General features: G+C 37.5%; 1 protein-coding gene across 1 annotated transcript; it reads right to left on the reverse strand.

Annotated features, from left to right (window-relative positions):
- Positions 1 to 5,258: 5,258 nt before the first annotated feature.
- On the reverse strand, positions 5,259 to 22,681 carry LOC135206941 (uncharacterized). Its single transcript, XM_064238454.1, has 4 exons — positions 21,946 to 22,681; positions 9,324 to 9,459; positions 7,247 to 7,376; positions 5,259 to 6,858 (listed from the first exon to the last, which is right to left on the reverse strand). The coding sequence occupies exons 1-4, from the start codon at positions 22,644 to 22,646 to the stop codon at positions 6,773 to 6,775; spliced, it is 1,053 nt and encodes a 350-aa protein (XP_064094524.1). The 5' UTR covers positions 22,647 to 22,681; the 3' UTR covers positions 5,259 to 6,772.
- Between the last annotated feature and the right edge of the window lie 1,687 nt (positions 22,682 to 24,368).

Raw genomic sequence — 24,368 nt, forward strand, 5'->3', positions numbered from 1 at the left:
CCCGTGGCATAAACTCTATATTCCATTCCATTCCAACACCCTCTGGTAAGCTGACTGTGCGCCACGTGAGTCGCAAGAAATATATGACAGGAGACTAGATGAAATTCTTCCCTGTACCTAGTACTGTGGTTTCCATAGGATGTTTTATCCCATATCATGGGCTTTCATATCTTGACACAACTGCTAAATTTCTGTAATATAGACCATACTACATGAAGACGATTATATGCATAGGTAACAGCTTCACTGATGGATTGGTCAAACTTTTTGTGTAGGTTTTGTATTTCTCTCTCTCTCTCTCTCTCTCTCTCTCTCTCTCTCTCTCTCTCTCTCTCTCTCTCTCTCTCTCTCTCTCTCTCTCTTCTCCTACTCTCTCTCGTCTCTCTCTCTCTCTCTCTCTCTCTCTCTCTCTCTCTCTCGTAATAGGAGATAGGATTAACTTCAGATTTAATTAAAATCATTTTTGGTAGTTCATCATGTTCTCTTCGTCTGATTCGTTGATTCCATAGTTAGTATGGCTACAGCCCCAGGTTGAAAGCAGATAAGAGATGAAAACTCTACACTTGGGTTTTCCTACGGTACCCCATACGTGTGTCTAGTTCGTGTTATATTATTGTTTATGAGTTCTTTATGACTAATACTGTTTTTACTTATGTAGCATCCTCTAAATAAAAGTGTTTTTAAATATTTAATTTGAATGTAATCGTACTTTCATCCGACTGGAATTCTCGTGGTAATTTCATGAATAAATTTTGGGTAAATGTTTAAATGCTATGAAGCTCATCTACAAGTTGCATCTAGGTTTCTCCGTCCCATACCCTAAAATATTTGCCTTAGAACCAAGAGGTTAACACATTCCAGACCTATCTCCATGGAGAAAGCGCATGACTATAGAGGATAGCAAACGCTTACGAGTGATTGTGATTCGATGGAATTGGGATATCGCGTAAAATGAATAATGATTCATCCTTCCGAAAAGCTTGATTAACATACTGACTTATTTGGTAGCTCTACCCACTAAGCATGAATTATTTGTGCAAATTACAACCGATTATTTTGTTTACCGTAAAGCTAAGTGGTAATTAACAACATAGGTAGTGACATTCTAAAAACCTATTCCTTTGCCCAGAAACCTAAGCGTAGTGACTATCTTTAAAATCCGGCAACTAATTCATTGTATTGAAATTTGACTGCAACATTGATTGGATACGTAGAAGGCTGACAGAACGCTGAAGCACTCTTAATCGGAATTTTCCTTAGGAGGCAGGGATAAATTTTACGAAAATAACGCTATGTCGAATGCAATGGTTGTAATTCAAAGTATTATAAATAGCCTGTTCATATGAATTATAAAAAAACTGGAAATTGTTTTTCGTAAAAGCATATTCATTCGTAGGAAGATCCATCGATAACACTATATTCGGGTATGTTGTGGTAGAATATACAATTTGTGGATCCTTGATTGTGGCAATACTATTGAGAAGTTTTACTCCGAACTTGAAGGGGTTTATGTTAACCAATTGTTCGTGATCCGTGTTACCTATAGGGGACTTTTGGCTTCATTTGAAAAGTTAATTACGGAGGCCGTTTTGAGGATCATACTAGTAAATAGTAATTAAAATCAAGTAGGGTACTGTATGTTTTGTTCTTTTTAACCATAATTAGGTTTTAGTTTATAGCAGTAGGCTTTGGAATCTTTGGCTGTCAATTACTACCTATTAGGTATCTAGGTAGTAGGCCTAAAATGTTTTAGTTCTTTGGTACCTAGGTAGGTAGATCTAGAGTACCTATCCTTGAGGCAGGTCGAATCTAGGATATTCTCTTCCCGTTGTTAGGTATTGACTTCGTGTTCAAATATCACATAAGTTATTCAAGCCAGAGTTACTACTACCTAATCCTACTCGACAGGCCATCCCATGCGCTTTAATCATCGGTTAGGTAGTATGAAAAACAAAATTGAAATACTAGGCCTAGGTACTACCAAGGCTACCTACTAACGGTCGAGCAGTAGATGGGTAGTACTAGTACTCCTATTAGGTATAGCTAGATACCTAGCTTGATTAGGGCGGGTGACCATGGGTTAACTGGGTCATTGCCGGCTACCTAGGTATAAGGGCCCTCGTCCTAAAGCCCCGTCCACACGGTCGAGCCTTGCCCGACGAACTTTGCTCGGTGTGACGTCGAAGCGGGAAAAGTCGGAACCTTATACCGCTGTTTCTCCGCTTCTGACGTCACATCGAACAGAGTTCGTCGAGCAGAGCTCGACTGTTTGGACAGGCCTTAAGGCAGCCTGTGATGGTGGCAAGGTGTAAAAATGAGCAAGAAACTGTGCATCAAGGACCCTTACAGCAACAGAGAGGTATATTTCTGAAAATATGGTTAACCACCTATAGGGTACGAATGCATAGGTAGTAGTAGGCTATAGGCAAGTTTATATGTATTACCCCAGCCAGCGCCAGCTGTGTTGATGTTGTTCTGATAGTGTAGTCTTTGGTTTTACTTTTACATTTTTGGAGGAGGGGTGGGTGTACAAGGGCGAGCCCCTTAACCAGGTCAGGGCATGGTGCCTTGAGTGAGGTTAGGAAGGCAAGGTCTAGTTAGTAGGTCTGGAAATGGCATTGTAGGAAAGGTTAGGGTAGGCCTTATTTACTTTTAATTAAAACAAATGACTAAATTTCAATAAATCTATAATAGGTAGTAGGCAGATAATTCTTTACACTACCTACTACTAGTACCTTCACATTTTATGAATACCTAAGTATACCTACTAGTTTCTGAGCACTCTACAAGCACCATAAGAGCAAAAACAAGAACCACAATAAAACGGCGTAAACCTACAAAAAGATGGACATTATTTGAAAGGAGAAAGTGTCCTTAAGGAAATAATCAGCAAATTATATCCTATCATACCGCGACTTTAAAGTAAAAGCATGGACATATGCTGGTTTAGTAGAGTGCAAATTTTTGAAGGATTGTGATAAAATTTATTAGAACTATTAAATGTTTATAGTAAAATTTCCTAAGATTAATATGAGGTACCAGTCTACATACCTCTGAGAAAGTCTTTGAATTTAGAATGGCGAACACGCATGACAATATCAGACAGTAATTGTCATTGTCCTGTAATTCAAGTGCACCTATTCGAATGGAGACATTCCCTGTATCATCTCTGCTCTGTATTCAGGTGAGCCTCATATATGAAACAGCATTGCAGCATCACGGAACAGTCCTGCCTTCATGCAAAATTTTTTGTTTTGGGGAGATGTGTGATATTTTATTTCGGGGAATAAGATAATGTTTCCTTTTGATAACCAGCAGAACACATTAAAGTTCAGTAAAATAACCATTGCAAAATTAATGAAGATGAAAAGAACCACAGATTAACCAACTTTTCGGAATCATCGCTGACCTATCGGCTTCAAGGGATGGTCGTGATGTAAGCGGTGGGAGGCTTAGCTGCAACTAACGTTCTACACACACCCTCCATTTACAATTGTTTATTGCTATTCCTTTATTCACTTGTGTTAAATCTTCAATAATAAGCTAGATCCTCAATTGCAAAGTTAGGCTTTGGCACCAAGGCTTAATTAAACTTTAATCAAATGGTTTTATAATTAATTGCAAGGACTTAACAGGTTAGGTAAAATTGATTGTTGAAGGCCTAGGCCATGGATGGGCAACCTTGGCATAGGTATGTCATTAGTAGCAAGGTAACAACTTTCCAGGCCACAAAACCGAAGGCTCCCTCTTAAAGATAAGTGATAAATCTCCCATATCTTTTATATAGCCAATGCATGCTGCATTGGCATCAAGAATGTCATTCCACCACCCCCACCAATTTCCAAAATTGTCTGCCTCAAAAGGTGCATTCCAAATAATATGCATATATAATGCTAAAAATCCTTTGTCACACATGGGCCAGAAGGTGAGGTGTTGGGTTTACAGAAAATTTCATGTGTATTAGATGGAGAATGGAAAAATAATTGGAACTTTGTGTGTAGAAGTGGTACTGAAGAGAGGAACACACATTTGTTGATTCATTTCGGGGAAAGTATCATGATAAAATGCTATAGCACAGAATTAGACAGGTTGGGGTGTGTAGGACTTGGAAGACAGTGACTATGGTGACTCAGAGGTGCAGGGTTAGGCCAAGGGTAAAATATTTTCAAGAAGTCTGTTGGAAGAGGTGAAATAGTACTAGCCTTACATAAGATTAAATGTTATGAGAAAAACTTTTGGGGTGGATCTAAAGGGTTTAGGAATACCAAAGAGTGAAAGTAAATGAGAGTTTAGAGGTGACACTAAGTGACACAAAGTAGATGGAAAATCGTGTTTAGTTAGGTTTCATTGAGAAAGGTTAGGTTATGACTAGAAAAGAATTGGCTAGGGGTTTTATGCACTTATCTGATTAAACCAAACTTGTAAAAAAAGTAAAAGATTTATGTGGAGACTGACGTTTGAAAATGTGATTATGTAATTAAAACAATTGTGAACGATGAGAAGGAAGTAAGATTAACGTTTATGTAGAAGACTGGTAGAAAATGGGCTAGGATGGAAGACAGTGACAGATGTCTAGACTAGAGTTGCCATCACAGAAGCGACAAGGATTCTATGAATGCATCCCTACAATTGGATCTAGGGTTAAATAGTTTCTAATTGATAGATACCATCTGAAGAACATTTGTTGACATATCAATGGAATATTTTGACAAGTTTTTAATTTATAGGGTTGAAAAGCTATAGGCGTGATTTCTATTTTCCTTGTCCATACAGTATCTAATTTTCTGTTATAGGTTTATGGTGTTCTCTTATGTCCGAGATGTACACTATTTAAACGTAGTGTCCCCCCGCCCCCGCGTATTTGTGGGGGGCTGTGTACCAGACCCCCTGAAAATGTTTATACCTGGCGTTTTTAATAGTTCTAACAAAATAAATGCATTTTGTGTTGAATATCCACAATTAAACACCCCAAATACGTGAGTTTCCCGCAAATAATGGGGTATGTGTCACAGAAGTCCGCGAATACGTTAGTCTCCGAATCCTCACTGGTAATTGGATTTATCTTTATGGAAGAACAGCCCAAAGAGAAAAAAATGAAGTGAGCCACTAACAAGGAAATTATTTCTCATAATTGATTCTAATAACACAGAAATCAGATATAACGTAACTCGCACATGGTACAATATTGATTATATTGAGAAAATATGAATTCAAATTGTCCATGAATTCAAGATGAGGTATTTAGTAAAAGAGATGTCTCCGAAATTAACTTTTTATTTCATGGTATAAAACGTAATACGATATACCTGTTCGTTACAAGCTCGTTTTCAACCAATTACAGTAACATCCTCCGAACAGTAACAGCACCACGTACGGAAGAGATCAAGAAGGATCTCAAGTATGGTAATCATAGATACGATATCAACAAAACATGAGTGCGTAAATGGAATTAGAAGCACTATACATAATGAAATAGTCAGTGGTTAGAAATAGAGAGCTCATGATAATTACTGCTTTCATTGACTGTAGGAGTAAAATGAAAACCTTTAACATGAAAAAATATATTAGAAAATTTTTTATTTTAATTTATTCTTTCCTTAAATATCTAATCGTCGTTCAGCATATTTTTAGCATCATGTAAGCTAAATTTCCTCTGATAATATGCTTATACTTCTTTGGAAGCATGGTTATGATTATGATTGGCACTTTACCTTACACCTCTTGAGTGTGTTTATTTGGAAGCCACATAAATTCGTTATTATAATTCTAGCAAGTCACTTTGTTGATTTTTGTACTAAATAATACCCTTATCTTTAGAAATATCACAATTTTATACAGTATAACTACGTAACAAAGTTTATTTAATAACTAGAAATACTTAGTACTACGGATACTTTTAGACAGCAAAGAAAACAGAACAAGTTATGAAAAATTGAGTGAAACAAATGTATCCAAATTTCACCTGATAGACCTTATTCCATCTGGTACGGTATAATTCTGCCCCTAAAATTACTGTTATAATAGCTAATTCAACTTTTCCTAAATTTATTTTAACCATTTTATATGGCGAGGTTGGAGACTTGTTTAGGATCATTTTGTGGTCTATTTCTTATGGGATCATCAGATTAATATCAAACAAACTTTTGATAATCATTAAGTAGTATGTTTATTGAATCTTTTGAAAAGACAAATAGGATACTGTATTTTTACTTGATGATTTTACATTTGCTATTGTAATTTTGGAAATAAGTACACTACCTTGCAACAATAGGTTATGGAAATTGCAAATCCTGAATTACGAATTAATTTACCTAAGCGTACGACACTAAGTCATGTTGCCTGAAGTCTAACAATCTGCAGATCACTGTCATTATTACAGGTTATAAAGAAACTTACATAGCACTCCGAATTCACAGCATATTTTTTTTTAAATCATTGAGCACACACCTAATCACATCTTCAAGAGAGTCGGTTTTTAAGGAAACCTCCTCTTTGTAAATCGGCTAGTTAATAAGGATTTCTTTATAATTAGTCAATAGGGATTTTTTTTATAATATAAATGATCAATACAGAATCACGTGTGAAACAAAATTTGACTATCTTCAGGATCGAACCCAGGTCTTTCAGTTATAGTGATATAATGGATTACAGATACCATACTTCCTTGACCAGTTGATTCAGCAGCTCCTCGCTCAAATGCAGGAACAGTAATAAGCGTAAGTCAGGTACATACACCACTTCCAAAGATATGCTTCATGTTCCCACTCCGTCCTTAGTCGTACTCTGAACCAATAGTTATGGAAAGTGGACCTCTGTGAATAAAGGTCGTGTGGTACCACTGGTTCGTGTCGACGAAGACTGAAACAAATTAATATCAAGATCAGTTTTGAAAGAAACAAAATTATAGCTCAGTCATTTTATCAACCGTCACAGAAAAAATTAAAGTTTAGTATCTCCAATCAAGACATGAATTTCCTTCGTCTTTAGGTGTAACCTATGGCGAAAAGCAAATTTTGGTGACGAGTGGCTCAGACAGGTTGGTAACACGAAGACGACAGTTTAGCCTCAAGGGGCCCTTATATATTTCCCATCTATAGGTATTCTGAAGATATGACTGCACTTATGTGATTTTTATTTTTTTATTTTTTTAAAGATCCAGTTTCACACTTTTGAGTTTTTCCCCCTCTTCTAAATCCATCATACGATTGTTGTTGATCATTTTCAGGGCGAATGAATAGATACTTACCTATATCCCCTTTGTAAATTGTGGCACTGAAAGACTGGCAGGTATCTTGACACTCTGGAACAGGCCGAAAATGCCATGTCTTAGTGCCACTGACTTGTGCTTGCCATGATGGTCGTTGTACGTAATCTAACTGGAAACAAACAAAATTTAGTCCCTGTTTACTATATACGTTGAGTTGTATGGAGTAGCAAATTGGAATTGCATGAATGTGTTAGGTCATTTTTTAGGCATGTTATTATTATGATTATTCAAAAGATGAACCTTAATCATAAGAAACAAGCCCACAGGGGCCATTGACTTGATATTCAAAATATTCTGTATATTAACCAAGATCATCCCCGTAAGACATGAGTGCCGCCAGTGCTCCTCATGCGGTGCAATGTACGCAATACTTAAGGTTCTTGGCAGCGCTCCTTCGGCTCAGAGCTGCAACCCCTTTCATTCAGTAAACAGCACCTCCATTCATATTTTCTCTCTCTCTCTCTCTCTCTCTCTCTCTCTCTTCTCTCTCTCTCTCTCTCTCTCTCTCTCTCTCTCCCCTAACAATTGATTCATACTGCTGCAATAGCGGGATTTTCCTCCTGTTTTACCTTTCCAACAATTTTACTGTCAATTTCCTTTTCAGCGCTGAATGAATTCGTAGGTCCCCAGAATTGGCCATGGCCAATAGCAAAATCAACTAGAATTAACAAAATTGCTTAGGCATAATGCAACGTGTATAAATAGATTATATATATATATATATATATATATATATATATATATATATATATATATGTATATGTAGGTATATTATATATATATATATATATATATATTATATATATATATGATATATATATATATATATATTGTGTATATGTGTATTGGCAGAAGCCAGTGGGAAAGTTTCAAATGAAACGACAGTGCCAAGTACACTTTCATGTATTTTTAATACATCTTCCTGGCACAAAGTCAAAAATACACGAAAGTACTTGGCACTGCCGTTTCATTTGGAACTTTCTCAGTGGCTTCAGCTAATAAGCAATATCACATGCTTACTTTTGTGTTGTCTTAGTGAATTTGATATAAAGCGACATAAGTAACTTAATGTATGTTGATATAGAATATTTCTTGGTGTATGTGACACATATATGATTTTTTTTCTTTTAATTGCAATCTGCGTGGTTGAAAATTTGTCATATAACAGTTTGACTTGATACTCCATGCGCCAATCGAGACTTGATAGTCTTTGATACCTCTCGTGGTGCTTATTCCAAGTTTATCGCAAAAAACGATCCTTTCCAGGGACGTGCGAAGACTTCTGCAGCAAGGGTTGGGAATACCCTCATGATAGTATATTTGATTTTTAAAATAAAATTAGGGATACTCCTTTTTAAGCACGGCATAGTTTATCATTAAGTGATTTTTTTCTAGAAATCTATACAAATTATAATCATACAGGCAGAAGTATACACTGTACTTTCTGTGATGTTTTTCTTAAAACCTTTCATTTTAAGTATCCTCAAGACAGTTGCTTCCCTCAAGCCAGTATGCTTATAACCCCAAATTCGATACTTTTGTGATGCCTCGTTTTTCCGTAGTGGATTAGTTAAATCTTAAGAAAACCTTGTGACACTAGTCTTATTCCAAGTGTTCTAGTGTGAGGTACGGTATTAATATAAGAAGATAGTAACTTGAGTGGTAGAGGTTAAAACGTAATCTCTTCAATTTTAAAGTAATTGGCTAATTCTCTCTCTCTCTCTCTCTCTCTCTCTCTCTCTCTCTTCTCTCTCTATCTCTCTCTCCTCTCTCTCTTCTCTCTCTCTCTCTCTCTCTCTCTCTCTCTCTCTGTGGCGTGGTCGATACGGTGTTGGCGTACCACCTCATGGCCGCGAGTTCGATTCTCGGACATTCCATTGAGGGGTCAGATATGCATTTCTGGTGATAAAGTTCACTCTCGACGTGGTTCGGAAGTCACGTAAAGCCGTTGGTCCCGTTGCTGAGTAACCACTGGTTCCATGCAACGCACAAACACCAATCAAACAAACAAACAATCTCACTCTCTCTCATAATGGCAAATGAGGGAAATACTGACATGCCACGCTGCCCCAGGCCCCTCGCCTCCCATGAAGATCCAGTCAAGGGCAGATGATTCCGATTGTTCGGGCAGGAACGAAGGTCTCGGCGCCAGTTCTCGAAGGATCGTGCTGACTTCGGGGGAACAGTTGCTCCTGAAGCGGAAAATAGAAATTATTCAATAAAAATTCAGGTTTCTTGAGTGAAGCAGCTACCTAATATTTAGTTTGTAAATCATTTCGGACACGGATGTGTAAATTATAAAGCTCTGTAAATAATCGGGAGGTCAATGACTTAATCTTTTGCGAACTTTTTTTTTTTTTTTTTTTTTTTTTTTTTTTTTTTTTTTGTAAATAATCGGGAGGTCAATGACTTAATCTTTTGCGAACTTTTTTTTTTTTTTTTTTTTTTTTTTTTTTTTTTATGAACGGTTACAGAATTTGCGATTCATTTACTGTGGTGATGATATACATTTCTCTAAGGTAGATAAGTGCCATTAGTTTTATCAATGAATTTTATAAATCGGACTTCCCGTAGGCGGTAGTGACGTCAGTGCACCTCACATGGTGCACTGTAGGCATTACTTCAGGGGTCTTTGCAGCTTCCCTTCGACGTAATCCCGTAGGAGATACCTCATTCGGTGCACTGTCCGCATTACTTACGGTTCTTTGCAGCGTCCCTTCTCTCTCTCTCTCTCTCTCTCTCTCTCTCTCTCTCCCCGTTGTAACCCGGTTCATTTCTTTTACTGTACCTCAGTTCATATTCTCTATCTCTCTCTCTTTTTAATTTGCATATTGATACAGCCATCTCCCTTTTACTTTACCTCATTTCATATTATCTTTTCCCAGCTTAATTTTCGCCCTCTCCTAGCAGGTGTTTCACAGTGCAACTCCGAGGTTTTCTCCTTAGGATATCTTTAAAATTGATTTACTGTCAATTTCCGTTTCACCGCTGATTGACTTTATAGGTCCCAACGCTTGGCCTTTGGCCGATAATTTTCGTGTATTCCATACCAACGCTCATTACGAAGACGACGCGAGTTTATCTAATAACTTGACTTCGTCCTGAATCCACCTCTTCTCTTATTGACGTGTTCGGCTCCCGAGGCCAGGTGGTCGTTATCCAACGCGGAGTCCGCATTATTCCTAATTTACGATAGTCGAAAACTACTACGTGAGTTACCTATTTTTAAATTTCGTGTGTATTCTTTATGTAGTGCAGTTTTTATTTACATGCAGTCTGTGACATTGTCGTGCAGTGTTTTCAGAAAATGGAAATTGTCCGGACACATGATGACGGATGCCAGAGTAATTTAAGAGGATTATGTGCTTTTCCTCGGAAGGGACAAAGGTAATCCAGTTGAAAATTGCCGTTGTTATGTTATATTACTGTCATTATGTCATTTCCTACACAAAGTAAAATGAAGCAGATTGCAGATAAATTTTGTAAAGCTTGCAAAATATGGAAACGAAACATTGTACTGTATGTATGTATATATATATATATATATATATATATATATATATATATATATATATATATATAGTAGCAGGTGAAAAGGCAAAACAGCTCAATACATGGGTTGCTTTATTTTTGCCAACGTTTCAAGACTATGGTCTCATTTTCAAGGCTATAAAAAACAAAAATACATAATTACAAACTTGTCCCTCAAGATCAACATATATATATATATATATATATATATATATATATATATATAACAAACCTTACAACCTGAGGTTCGGTTGCTGAAAGGCCTGCCAGAGCGAGGAGTCGAGATAACCAAGGAAAGAAGATAAGAGTGGGCGGTCTAAGCAATGTAAAATGGAACTGCTTTAGTGTTGTTGTTCAATGTCGGAACGAGGTGCTTAATGGCCAAGGATTCGAGTATAGGGAGTTGGTTTTGATTAGGGCTGGATAAAATAATCTTAAAATCATCGTAGTTGATTCTGCATTTGCATATTTGTGCATGGTTTCATATATTTGAAAGCTCTGGACTAGAAAGCTTCATCCCTGTGCGGTAACTAATGCCTATGTGTGAGTCACATCGTACTTTGAGCAGTCGGCGAGTGCTTCCAACGCAACGAACAGCAAGTATACAAGTAAACTAGGCCAGACCGCATCAAAGTTGGCAATTTTTCTTTGTGTCGAAAGAATCCGCCTATATGGTTTTTGGATTCCTTATGATGAATTTCACATCAACCGCTGGGAAATGTTTGTTCATTATCTTCCTCAAATGCGGTATAAATGAGGTATCATAAGTGTATGAAAAGCTAACATAATATTTTAATTTAGAAGCTAGATGTACTGGAGTTGGTGGCTGGAAGATTTTCTGTAGGGCCTTTCTGACATATAACTAGAGAACAGGGCAGTTGGGTAACAATTGGTCCAAAAGAATTCCTGCAAGAAATTAATTTCATTATGAAACAAGCTCCAGTTTGAAGTCAAGGCTATAGCTCTGTGAATTAGTGTTGATAATGAATTAAGCTTAAAATTAAGAGGGCAGGAACTATACAAATTTTGCCCCAAACCTGTAAATGTGGCCCTACGAAAAATTCCCGTTCTGAAACCATCATTCTCTCTTATGACCAAGGTATCGAGAAAATGCAATCTATTATTTTTCTCTTTCTCAAATGTAAATTTTATATTAGTGTGTGATGCGTTTGCATATTCCAAGAAAAGGTCGCAATGATTATGGTCCCTAAAAAGTAGGAATGTGTCGTCCACGTGGATACACTTATGATACCTCATTTATACCGCATTTGAGTAAGATAATGAACAAACATTTCACAGCTGTTGATGTGAAATTCATCATAAGGAATCCAAAAAACCATAGGCGGATTCTTTCGACACAAAGAAAAATTGCCTACTTTGATGCGGTCTGGCCTAGTTTACTTGTATACTTGCTTTTCGTGCAACGAACAGACTTACGTTGGAAGCACTCGCCGACTGCTCAAAGTTCGATGTGACTCACACATAGGCATTAGTTACCGCACAGGGATGAAGCTTTCTAGTCCAGAGCTTTCAAATATAAGAAACCATGCACAATTATGCAAATGCAGAATCAACTACGATGATTTTAAGATAATTTTATCCAGCCCCAATGAAAACCAACGCCCTATACTCGAATCCTTGGCCATTAAGCACCTCGTTCCGACATTGAACAACAACACTAAAGCAGTTCCATTATACATTGCTTAGACCGCCCACTCTTATCTTCTTTCCTTGGTTATCTCGACTCTTCTCGCTCTGGCAGGCCTTTCAGCAACCGAACCTCAGGTTGTAAGGTTTGTTATATATATATATATATATATATATATATATATATATATATATATATATATAATGAAGGAAGTAGTAGGGAAATGCATCCTCATCCTTAACAGTTTATTTCAATGCCGACGTTTCGCGACGAATTCCAGGTCGCCTGTCTAGATCTTTATTCTGATGTAACCCAGCGTCAGTGAGTAGTCTCATTGTTACAAGGTATCCGAGCTTGGGACAGCGCCGAGAAAAGAATTCGTTAATGTAACAGTATTGGTAACTGAATTTCTTTAGTTAATAGTAACCTGTCAAGCAGACATAATCTCGAACAAATTGGTTCTCGTACTGGTGGATGCCACCTTTGTTGGAAATAACCCACCCTTCACCCGGATGTTCCTGAAAGGGTACTTTTGTGATTCTGCGTAATTGCATCAATTCAGACTTGGGCCTTGAAGCCCAATTGAACACGACATTCCTAAACATGGTATGTTCAAACGTGGAATGGAGACTTGTGTCGCCCGAAAGAGAATGAAAACTTAAACTTTACGTTTACATTTCGAAGAAATGCGAGTGAAAAATTATGTGGAATCATCTAGTTCCACCAGCTAATGGTGAACTTGGGGCGTACTTAAAAATAGAAAGAAAAAAAGAACACAAAGTTTATGCAACCCTAATAATCGGTATCATCACGACAATATGACTATGAAACAAAAGCCCCACGCCAGTGCGTGTGTAAAGGGAGTGCACAGCTAAGCTTAATTCCTATCTGCATGACCGTTGTTCTTTTATGGGGGAGTTGATAGTTATGGAATTACAGGAGGGTCACATTTTGTGCAGCCTTTTTATTTCTTGTTTTTTGAGTGCTGGTACAAGTCTCATTTCTTTACGAACAGTTGATATTTTTCTGACAACAGCATAACGTTCATCTATTTTTTTTATAACAGTATAACATTCTTCTTTTTCCTAGAAGTAAAACGAATGATAAATTGATTTAGAAGTTCTGACGAACTTGAAATTAATTGACTTTTAAACTGAAAGTTCAATGAATATTTCAGTTGGTGAAATCACGTATAACGGAGTGGTGGCTGGAACAGATCAGACTCTGGAACAGATGATCCAAATGGCGTGCAGTAGGAGTCATCCCAGTAATTTTTTTTTTTTCCAGTTTTTCCGCTTTTGTTTCAACATCAAAGCCGCCACAAATTAGGGGAAACGAGACAGATTCGCAAAGGAAGCTGAATTAAGCTAGTTTATAGAGGGGCGTGGTCGGTGTTGCAGGGGTACCCGTACTGTGTCGTGACTCCTAATTATGTCGTTATCCTCCGGTTTTAGCCAAAAAACTTCTATTAAGGCAGGGAAATGTTGGCATCGATATAGTAGGCAATTAGGTCAGTTATGTCACTGATACTTCAAATTATAGGTACATTTAACGGAAAATGGGGGACTTATAATAGCTAGAATAATTTGAATTATCGCCATTAGCCGGCTGCGCAGTCGCTTTTTACAGGATATTCATATAAGGAAATTTGAGCCTGTATGCTCATCAACTCTTCCTGAACGGGTTGGACATCAGCGAACTTTTAACGAGGAATTTGGCGGTATACATTGCAGCTTGTAAGATTATCGTCCAGGTCCAAATTTCTAATGATTCTTCGAATCGCAACTGCATGAAATTTCGAGGACCATGGCCGTAGACAGTATAACTTTGCATAAAAATAGGTTTCATGAGCAAGGAGATGGTCTCCTAAGAACACCAGTGTCGATCATTTTGTGTTAGTTTTATATTCGTATCCCCGTATAGCTTCAGGCCGCCGCGAAACTTGGTGTAATAAATTTGATTGGAAATGTATAGATAATGCGCTTTTTTCGCGCGAGCTTCTACATTTGGGGAGTGATTAGGCAATTGTGAGAACCCACTCGCCAAAAGATGAGCTTTTTAAGCCTTTAAGTGTAAAAATAATATAAACTTTTCACTTTCTTTAAAGGAGATAAGACTTTTAAAGTCTTTTAACATTGTGTTTTTATTTGACATGAAGAACGAGTTAGTTTAAACATTAGTTACTCACCACATCATTATTAAATATAATTTCTATATCGAGTTCACCATATACCCTTGTAAGGGTACAAGGAAAAAACATTTTATTTTTTACATGAAAAATAACTATCCCGAGAAATCGCAATAACCGTATCGGCTATTCTTCACGTATCTAAGTTTAGAACTAGATAAATGAATTATATACTTCAAGTATATCCATGAGCTTAGGCAAAAATAATACAAGGAATTCGACATATACGTAAGTGCACTATACGTACACGACACGCCAGGAAACACAAGTTAGTTCAAAGGTTAAGTCTTGCAGCTAGATGTGAGCAGATACTTTTTTTTTATTATTGTTTTGTCAAGTCAGAGTTAGCAAGCCTTTAAATGTCTACAAATTGTAATTTTCGAAAGAGCATTATGCGGAACAAATTTGTCAATTTGCATAACTTTTCTCCCTGACCTACAATCCTTTAGAATCTGAATGGCCTATCAAATGCTTGATACAAAGCATGAGTCATGAATTCGTCTGCTGCACTGTTAATTCAGATAGCCGAACGAGCGATCTCTAAAACGTTATTTGCGCGATCATCTGATAGGAATTAACTCAAGAATAAGGAACAAAGTGGAAAGATGATTCCAAGTTTACTTGTAACGCTACAAGCCTTGGTTGATTCTTCGAAGTGCTTTTGTTAAATTGGTCTTTTTCTATTAAAAACACTTACTTAAAAGAAAGAAATGTATTTTTTGTCGTGCTGCACAAACATTTAGCACTGATTCAATTCAGTACAGTATGAGTAGTGTTTACAACGCAATTTGTTGTAACTGAATACCACAGCAATCTGTGTTAGGGGAAGAAAATAAGTGGTTACTTTACATCTGGTGTGCTGCGCCCATATTACTAAATATGACGACAAATTCCATGTAAGGAAATGAATAAGAAGACTGCTAAACATCCGTAGAGTTACGGGATATAGTGTCTCCGTAACCAATCATTATGAAATCATATCACCCAGGCCATTTTCCCGAAACTAATTAGAAGAACTAATTACCGAGCAACTTCCTCCAGGCACTTCCTGGTTCACTTGTCGAAACCGCCCGGACTGGTTTTTTTTTTTTTTTTTTTTTTTTTTTTTCTCGGAAACGTAATTCAATTAAACTGTGAATTTCAATCATTTGATTTTTTTTTTTTTTTTTTTTTTGGCTGTAAAGCGCATTCCTTCCGAATATCCAGGGAACTGATGGAGTTGGATGGAAGGATCAAGTTACCAAACTTCCATTCAGGTGACGTGTAACGTTATCCCCGCCCATTCATTACCGAAGGACTTCCTTTCCACCTGTACCCGTTTCCCCAGGTCTGCCCACGACCCCCGGTCACTTATGCTCCCCCCCCCCCCCCCCCCCCCCCCCCCCCCCCCCCCCCCCCCCCCCCCCCCCCCCCCCCCCCCCCCACAATGTTAGTGGGAAGAAGGGATGGGATTGTTTGGCCTGTGAAGGTTGGGGAAGGGTGGTTTATGCGGATGCAGGATGTACGTGATTCAGCCAGAGGCCGTCGTCATATTATGCAGTATTTTCGGGAGAGAGAGAGAATGTTACCACCAGGTGGTGGTGTTTCTTCTGACAACTGAACTTTCATAACTTTCATAGTATGTTACTGTAACTTCGGAAAAGAATTTACACGTTTCGGGAAAACGTATCACTGTAGTTATTCTTGATAATTTAGGTTCCGATATTGGTTTATAGTAAAATAGACATTCATTTCTAAATTTTTTATGATTAATTTATCCTCTCACTAATGGGTATTCTGTTTAGTTGAAAGTAGAAAAGTTTATGGCCTTTTTTTCTGGTTTTATAAGAATATATGCACATTAATCATAATATTCAGCGTCCTTTGACCGGATGCATGTTCCTTATATCTAAGCCAAGATTGATAGAGTAGTGTACTCTATTAATCCTGATCTAAGTAAGCATCCTTTCGGCTGACTGTAAATCAAGGGAATTGCGTGTTTTCAGTATTGCAGTATTGAATGGGAAAGGAATATTCCATGATTATTGTTTTTTTCCGTGTTACTGACATTTCTACAGTTCCATCATGACTTTCTGCTTTATATTGTAAGGAGGTTACGCTGGAAACGTGCGGACTTTCGGGCGAATTACTTAGAAAGCTTTGTTTCAAGGTCATGAAAACTGGAATTCCAGGTACAAAAAACAATCAATAAAAGTCTGAAATGAAAAATAGCAAGTGTCGTGTAAAACCCAGGGGTATACATTTCAGTTGCCTTTTTTCAAATTTCATGTGATCGTAGTAATTGCATAACGATACCAAAGTGATTCATGTGATCGTAGTAATTGCATAACGATACCAAAGTGACCGAACTGACAACAGAGTTTCATAACGTCGGCATAACAGGGCGAAATGGGGCCTCGCGCTGCGTGATGCCATTAACAAATCAAAATATTAACTATTTTCTCCATATGTACATCACATAATACTTGAAGCGCAAACATTACAACAGTTTTATGAGATTCGATGGTGCGTGATTATGAATGTCAGTTGATACACTCGTTCCTCCAGACTTGAATTGTTTTATGGTATAGGTAATTTCAGCTGATTACATCGATCCTTGGTCCGTGTATCTACTAATTTCATCTCTTCTCTCTCTCTCTCTCTCTCTCTCTCTCTCTCGCGCGCGCGCGCTTCATTTTAGTATTTTTATGAAAGTAATAATACAGATTCCAAGATGGTGCATGTAAAAGGATAGTGCATGGTTTAAGAGGCTTGGTGTGGACGCCTGAATTCGGCCTTAACCAACCGAGGCACGATATAGTGAACTGGTATCAACATTAATCTTGTTATTATGATGTTAATTTGTTACATGAAGGACTGAACGCGCACTACACTATACGATATCCATTATAAATCAGAATAGCTCTCGTCAACACACGTTTGTTGCCTTAAGAAGTGACAGCTCTCATAACAGCTTCCAGTACATCGACCCTTTCCTGTGGGTACAATTTGGGAAACATAAGTAACAAGATTTGTCGAGAATAATGACCTGTCTATACTTCATGAATTTAGAGACGTCCAAACAACATTCGAGGTTCATAACTAAGGTCATTTCTGCAACTACAGACGAGTGATCAAGTACTGCCGCTTCCGTCTCTCGACAGAATAAAACCTGTGTGAGCCTTGGAGCTGTAGCTCGTTATCGCAAATATATCAGAAATTAACAGTTCATTTTTATAGATTTGAAAATGTCGTCTCGTGGACGTAGTGCTTAAGTTGTATATGTGTGTGTAGAGTATATTTTTACTGTAAAATTAATTTTTAATTTTTTAAACGTTCATTATCACTATTTGATCCCGGAGCACTCGAGATAAGATAAGCCATCCGAGTACTTAAAATACCGCAAAACTTTGGTAGTGTCGATTCTATTTATTGTTCGCCGGTATCAGTGGTTTTCCTGAAGGAACAAGAAACTATTTATGACCAAAGTTGCATTTTAATCAATTCAAATAGATGATGTCTCGAGACTTGGGGATTTTAGATTCGTTAACACATATTTTCCCATGGGACTGCTGAATCCTGGGTACCAACCCTGGCTCTTTTATACGGATTTGTTTAGTGTCTGTTTAATGATCCATAGCAGTGGCGTGTGTAAATGCATTGTCGTTAAAGTGCGTCCCTTGTGTGTTACATTACAGCTATAGGTATGTTTTCAAAATGTTCGGGGGAAGTTGAGGGAGGTTTATTGCTGTACTTGCATATAATCTTTGTAGTCTCTCCTTAGATTCAGATACAAAGAAGAGAAAATGACGAGACAGCATGAGGATTCTCCGTAATTGTTCTGCGATTATGTAATTTAACAATTATTATCTTTTATAGTTGCAATTAATTAGTCTATTCTTTCTTGTAATTTTATTTTGAAGTTAAATGATAACATAACTCGCTATAATGCCTCTAGTTGGCCCAATGACGTAATGGCTTAAAATTGCGAACCCTCATAATTACGCTTATTGTGCTTATGAAAGATAATCATTTTGTTTGTAAAAACGTGTTTACCCCTTTCAGTATATCCTTTGTCCGTTTTCCAGATCGATAACTTTTTTGTTTACAGAATTTAAGTACAGTATATGTGAAATGAAATTATTAAATTATTTCGTTTTGTTATCTGAAATCGTCCGCGGTAAGTTTCTAAGTTAGAGAGTAGATCGTTTGGGTTTTAGAACAAGATGGAATTAGGGACACCTTTATCCTTATAGTTGGGTTATTTAGGTTGTTTAGTTTTGCTTGAGATAGAATTTTTCACTTTTGTTAACTTTTATTTTGATATGCCAATGTAACATCCAAATTTTATATTCAGACACTACATTGTCATCGTAATGTTTACAAATCATTTGGATTTTTTTTTATTATAGTCACTAAAGTCCATAGTGCCATCAAGGTTAAATTTCAACTCGATTACCTTCCTCACGAAGCCTCTGTTATCAAAATAAATCCATCCCTAGGTCATGTTTTACGTGTCCGTTAAATATTTTGCTATCAGGAATTTAAGATAATCTCCAGGAACCCACTGCAACTCGATCTCGGCCCAATGCAGACTGCAAAGAAGATTGCTTCTCACGCATTTCTCTTCTTGGACCTTGATCCCATTCATCCTGCAGCTCCGTTTGCTCTGGTGCTTCCAATAGTTTTCTTGCCTGAGTGTTGCCTCCTCTGTTTTACGTTAACCTTGCAGTTTAACATGTTATTTTGTTTATTATTTTTCCTAGTCTTGTGCGTTATAGTGGCCGTACCGTGTCTTATTCTTTAGGTGAAAGTATTTATCTTACGAGAAGTATTTACTAGTAATAGGTTCTCAGTGTGTCAATAAAATTCTCGTATTACCCCAAGTTTCTGTGCGTGACTTTATCATTCACAAATGACTAAAACTATATATCACGTGGTAGGTTTTGAAGAAAGTATATATATATATATATATATATATATATATATATATATATATATATAGTAAATATATTTGCTTTTATACGTATATATATGTGTACGCATATGTGTAAACACAACAGGATGGGTTTGTAAGATTGTGTTTTTTTATCCATGCATCTATTCAGAACATTAAAAGGAGAGAATGCGAATTAAACATTTATACAAAATTATCTCTGTCCCCTAAATCGCCTCATCCCCATCCAAGTATATAAACCATTTGTAATACAGACGAGTTATTAAAAATTTGTAAATATTAAGTATTTCCCATGAGCTCATCAAAGCAAAACAAGAAGCGAGTGTGGCCTTGCTACGGTAAAACATTTCATAAACACACGTTGACAGCATGCTGCTCGTTTTCGACAATAGGTTGAATACAATTCATCGTCCGTCAGTGGAGAACGAACCCTTTGCAAATGCTGAAGAATGTTCTGAAGCACTGGCTTGAACTACCTTCGTCGTTGACTTGTGTTCTACCTGTTTGAAAAGCGTGTGGGGGTATGTTGCTGTTGTGTGTTTGTAGCGTGTTTCAATGTAGTGTGAACGCACTCTCAAGTAAAGCATATACAACTGACCGTTAGATACTTGCGCATTCATCACTGACTAATCGGGTTCCACATTAATCTATAAACAGTTAATAGGCTGATGTCAGGACATCAAGTTTCCCGTAAAGAACATTGTTGCAAATCACAGACCTATAAATCCACCACAGATTAAAATCACTACTGATATAACTGATAACATCATAAAAATGATTAAGACTCGTATATTTTACGACGAACACATTCTGTTGATTTAACCTTGGTGCATTTTGATAACATCCAGCCATGGCTAGAGGTTAGAAACGACGCCGCAGAAATCTAACATCCCCTAGAATTACAGCCCACAATTAAGGTGGCCAAGGGGAAAATTTGTGAAATGGATGCACATGATATCCAGGAAGGGTGGGCCAGGTAGCGGCAGGAACTGATGAAGGGACACAATGGAAGGGTGGAGACAGGCACGCACGCACAGATGTGCAGAAAGAAAATGTATTTTTCTTAAATCTTGATGATCGTCTGTCTTATGGCATGTCTTTTCTTCTCTCTCTCTCTCTCTCTCTCTCTCTCTCTCTCTCTCTCTCTCTCTCATCGTTTGGAATAGATTGTTCGATTATTGCCTGTAAATGAAAGTAGGAAAATATAGCATCACCTTTGTTCCGAATTTGAAAAGCATTAATCTCGAACCGTTCCTTTTTCAAATGTTAGTAACAACTATATAACTTTCAAGGACGTACTACTTTCACAAAGCTTGGTTTACCAACAACTGACACCTGATTCAAAGCTGGGTGCTCTTCCCTAAACCAAAAATCCTCCATTCATTGCTCAAGAGACAAAATCTCTAAGAATGCGAAGTTCATTTACATGGATCCGAAAACTTTTTAAAGTTCTGGCACGGGCAGTGGACAGATTGTCATGCAGTAGCCTGGGCTACTAGAAACCAAAAAGGTTAAATCATTATATAAAACTTTTCTTTTAATCATTTAATTGTATTTTCGTGACCGCTTTCTTGTATTTCTCGGGGGAAACTTATCTTGTATTGTGTATGTAAATGTAAACCGCTCCTGATTTGCTGACTGATAGATTACCATAAATTTGATTGAAAAATATTTTTCCGAATGTATAGCGACAAGAAATTATTGCATGAACAGATAAACTATTAAACTAAGCAGTATTTATTTAATTTATTTAATGCTCTAATTACTCGTCTTGTCTGTAAAACACTGACAACAGGAAATCGATCAACAGTCGCGGACAGCCACATTTGAGACCTAGTTTGTTATATAATTAAATATGGTTATCTTTTTTAATTTTGAAAAGATGGTTTTGAATGTTATTTTGTGTGTGATGGTTATTTCCAAGTCTTGTTTTCAACTAGTTGATAGTGAAACCAGACGCTTATTAAAAAGAAAAAAATGAGAAAGATGCTACGATTGTGCCCAGTATACAGGTAATCGAAATCAACGCCAATAACATATACGTTATCCAGGAATTTTTGAGTAATGGGGAATTAAGAAATTGGTTTAAAATTAGCATAAAACCATCTAACAAAAAAGCGCAATTTTCCAGATGACGGAGGTGCGGTTTACGAAGAAATAATTGCATTCTAATCAGTGTCATATCTAATCTTTACTCGGTAATTAAGTAGGATCTGTCAACGCTGACGAAATTCAAATCTTCAGTTACTGTCCCTTCCAGTTGGTTTCATTGTAAATGTCTCTGCAATTTGTTGTATCTAAAACTTTGCACACTTGATGATATATCCGTAAAATGTATGGAATTGAAACTTATCCTGTTAGGTGTGATTACTCACCATCCAAAATACCAAGGATCAGTACCGGGCATACGGGCAGCACGAGCCGGATGCATCCCAAGTGCTTCCCTTAAATCTACGAATTCGGATCTGAAGGGCAGGAACTGACACTCCTCGGAAACGGCCTCATAAGAGCCGTCTATACTATCGTAAACACTACGGAAGAACGCTAACGAAAACTTCTCAAGGGCGGGCCAGTGAGCAGCACCCTGTCGAACGACAAGCGGGCGGGAAAGGTATGCCCATCTCGTGAACTCCTCTCGTGTCACATTGGCACTTAGTTCTGTGGGTCCGCTCACTCCCTGGCATACTTTATGGCAGTCCGTCGGAGGACGTGTCGCTTCCATTACAAAGTAATTGTTGCGGACAATGCATTTGGAAGTTAGGAATTCGTCAAATAATAGCCGGGCAACGGCTTGCGTCTGTGAATGAAGGCACACTGCACTTATCAACACTACTGCAGCGACTAATACCCATTTTGTGCGGCACAAACATTTGGCACTATCAACAGTGGCACTTGGAAATACTGTTTTCTTCTCGTCTTTCTGACTGCAACTGATTTTCTCATAACGATTGGTGATGTAAATATCCACTGCGATGCCTTTGTCGGCTGCATCTTGAACGAATTTATCACACAACAGACGAAGCTTATGGAGGCTGGGTGCGGCAGTCTCGCGGAGTAAATTGTTACTCCGTGCCATCCCAACCTCATCTGCGGCTTTCAGGCCTGAGCCGAGCAGCACGGCTGCCAGAAGACTAGTCACGCAGTTCCCCTCCAATTTGTTTCTTGCCCTTCCTGCCTAGTATTTAATTAACATTCATTATCAGATTAACGCTGTAGACTTACTAGCCATATCCGTACCGTTTATGTGAGAGATGTAAGACGTTCACCTTCAAAATTACACAATAGCAGCATGGCTCGTAAATAACTAGTGTTTTGCCTGCTAACCGCGGGAAAATTTGACGCTAGTCGGGAGAACGAACCTAAAGAGAACGAATTTAAGTTCCCGCGTTAAAACTTGTGATTCTTCCTTTCACCTTTTTCAGTCTGACGCGTCTTTGAAAAATATTTTGGTCTTCGAGAGACATAAACGTCAATTCGAGCTAAAATCAATTTTGTGAGCATTGGCAAACAAATCAATTCGGAGAGGAAATGATAGCCGTAATACAGGAAGTAATGGAATATGTAGGGCTTCAACCTGTCTCATGTTGCTGATCACTTTTTAATAGACGAGATTTGTTGTCTGGACTTGACCCACAAACTTGTCACACTTCCAAGGGAACGAACGTATAACCTCAGTGGACAACGTTCATTGTGCAGTTTACTGCTGCAAAAGTACCGATGACCGTTTGTGATGACATAGGTCTATTTCTTTTCATAGACTGATGACAGTTTTGTGAGAGTGTGTGTATTTTGTTTTATTATATAGGTATATGTTATTGTATATATACTATATAATATATAGTATACGAATAATCATACTATAGATACTACTATAATACCTGTAGCAGACAGTAACAAGACATCATACTAAGCACAATCCAATATTTAGTATCAATACATACACACGACACACACTTCACATTGACACAAGCTAGAATAATCTACGATACATAAATATTTATAAATATATATTCTCTACTATAATTTCTCACTATAGTGGTGTAATGTGATGTCTCTCATAAACATACGTACTATTACGATTGATGCCCTACCTCTGTCACACTTCACGAATATAACATATTAAAATATAAAGCACGACGTGGACTATATTTAATTGCTCTACTATTCTCACAGCATAATTGTGTACACACACACACACACACACACACATATATATATATATATATATATATATATATATATATATATATATATATATAGCAAGACAATAGACTGACCAACCACGGTAATAAAAGTACGTGGAACTTGTAAGTGCTCCGTACCCCGAGGGTTTTCCCGGGTATGCTTCTGAAGCCTAACATACTAACATACCAGCGAATTTTACCCAACTTCCCGAGTTGGGGCTTTCAGTGCACCTCATGCGGTGCACTGTAGACATTATCTAAGGTTCTTTGCAGCGTCCCTTCGGCCCCTATGCTGCAGCCATTTTAATTCCTTATTCTGTACCTCCGTTCATATTCTCTTTCTTCCATCTTACTTTCCACCCTCTCCTGGACTGCTTCATAGTGCAACTGCGAGGGTTTCCCCCTGTTACACCTTTAAAATCTTTCGAATATCGATTCCCCTTTCAGCGCTGAATGACCTCATAAGTCCTAGCGCTTGGCCGTGGGCCAAAATTCGATATTCAGTTCACGTACTCATGTGTTGATTATTTCCAGCTTGTTTTACGGAGAAAGGGTAATGGGTATATATATATATATATATTCTATATATATATATATATGATATATATCTATTA

This window comes from Macrobrachium nipponense, chromosome 31 (genome assembly GCF_015104395.2).
Source record: "Macrobrachium nipponense isolate FS-2020 chromosome 31, ASM1510439v2, whole genome shotgun sequence".
Lineage (NCBI taxonomy): Eukaryota > Metazoa > Arthropoda > Malacostraca > Decapoda > Palaemonidae > Macrobrachium > Macrobrachium nipponense.

Excerpts from the sequence above, each read along its gene's own strand:
- LOC135206941 (XM_064238454.1), bottom strand. The coding sequence starts at position 22,646 with ATGGCACGGAGTAACAATTTACTCCGCGAGACTGCCGCACCCAGCCTC. Across the intron at positions 7,377-9,323 it reads GGCCTGGGGCAGCGTGGCAT|TTAGATTACGTACAACGACC; the intron begins GTCAGTATTTCC and ends GTTTGTTTCCAG. Across the intron at positions 6,859-7,246 it reads AATTTACAAAGGGGATATAG|TCTTCGTCGACACGAACCAG; the intron begins GTAAGTATCTAT and ends AATTTGTTTCAG.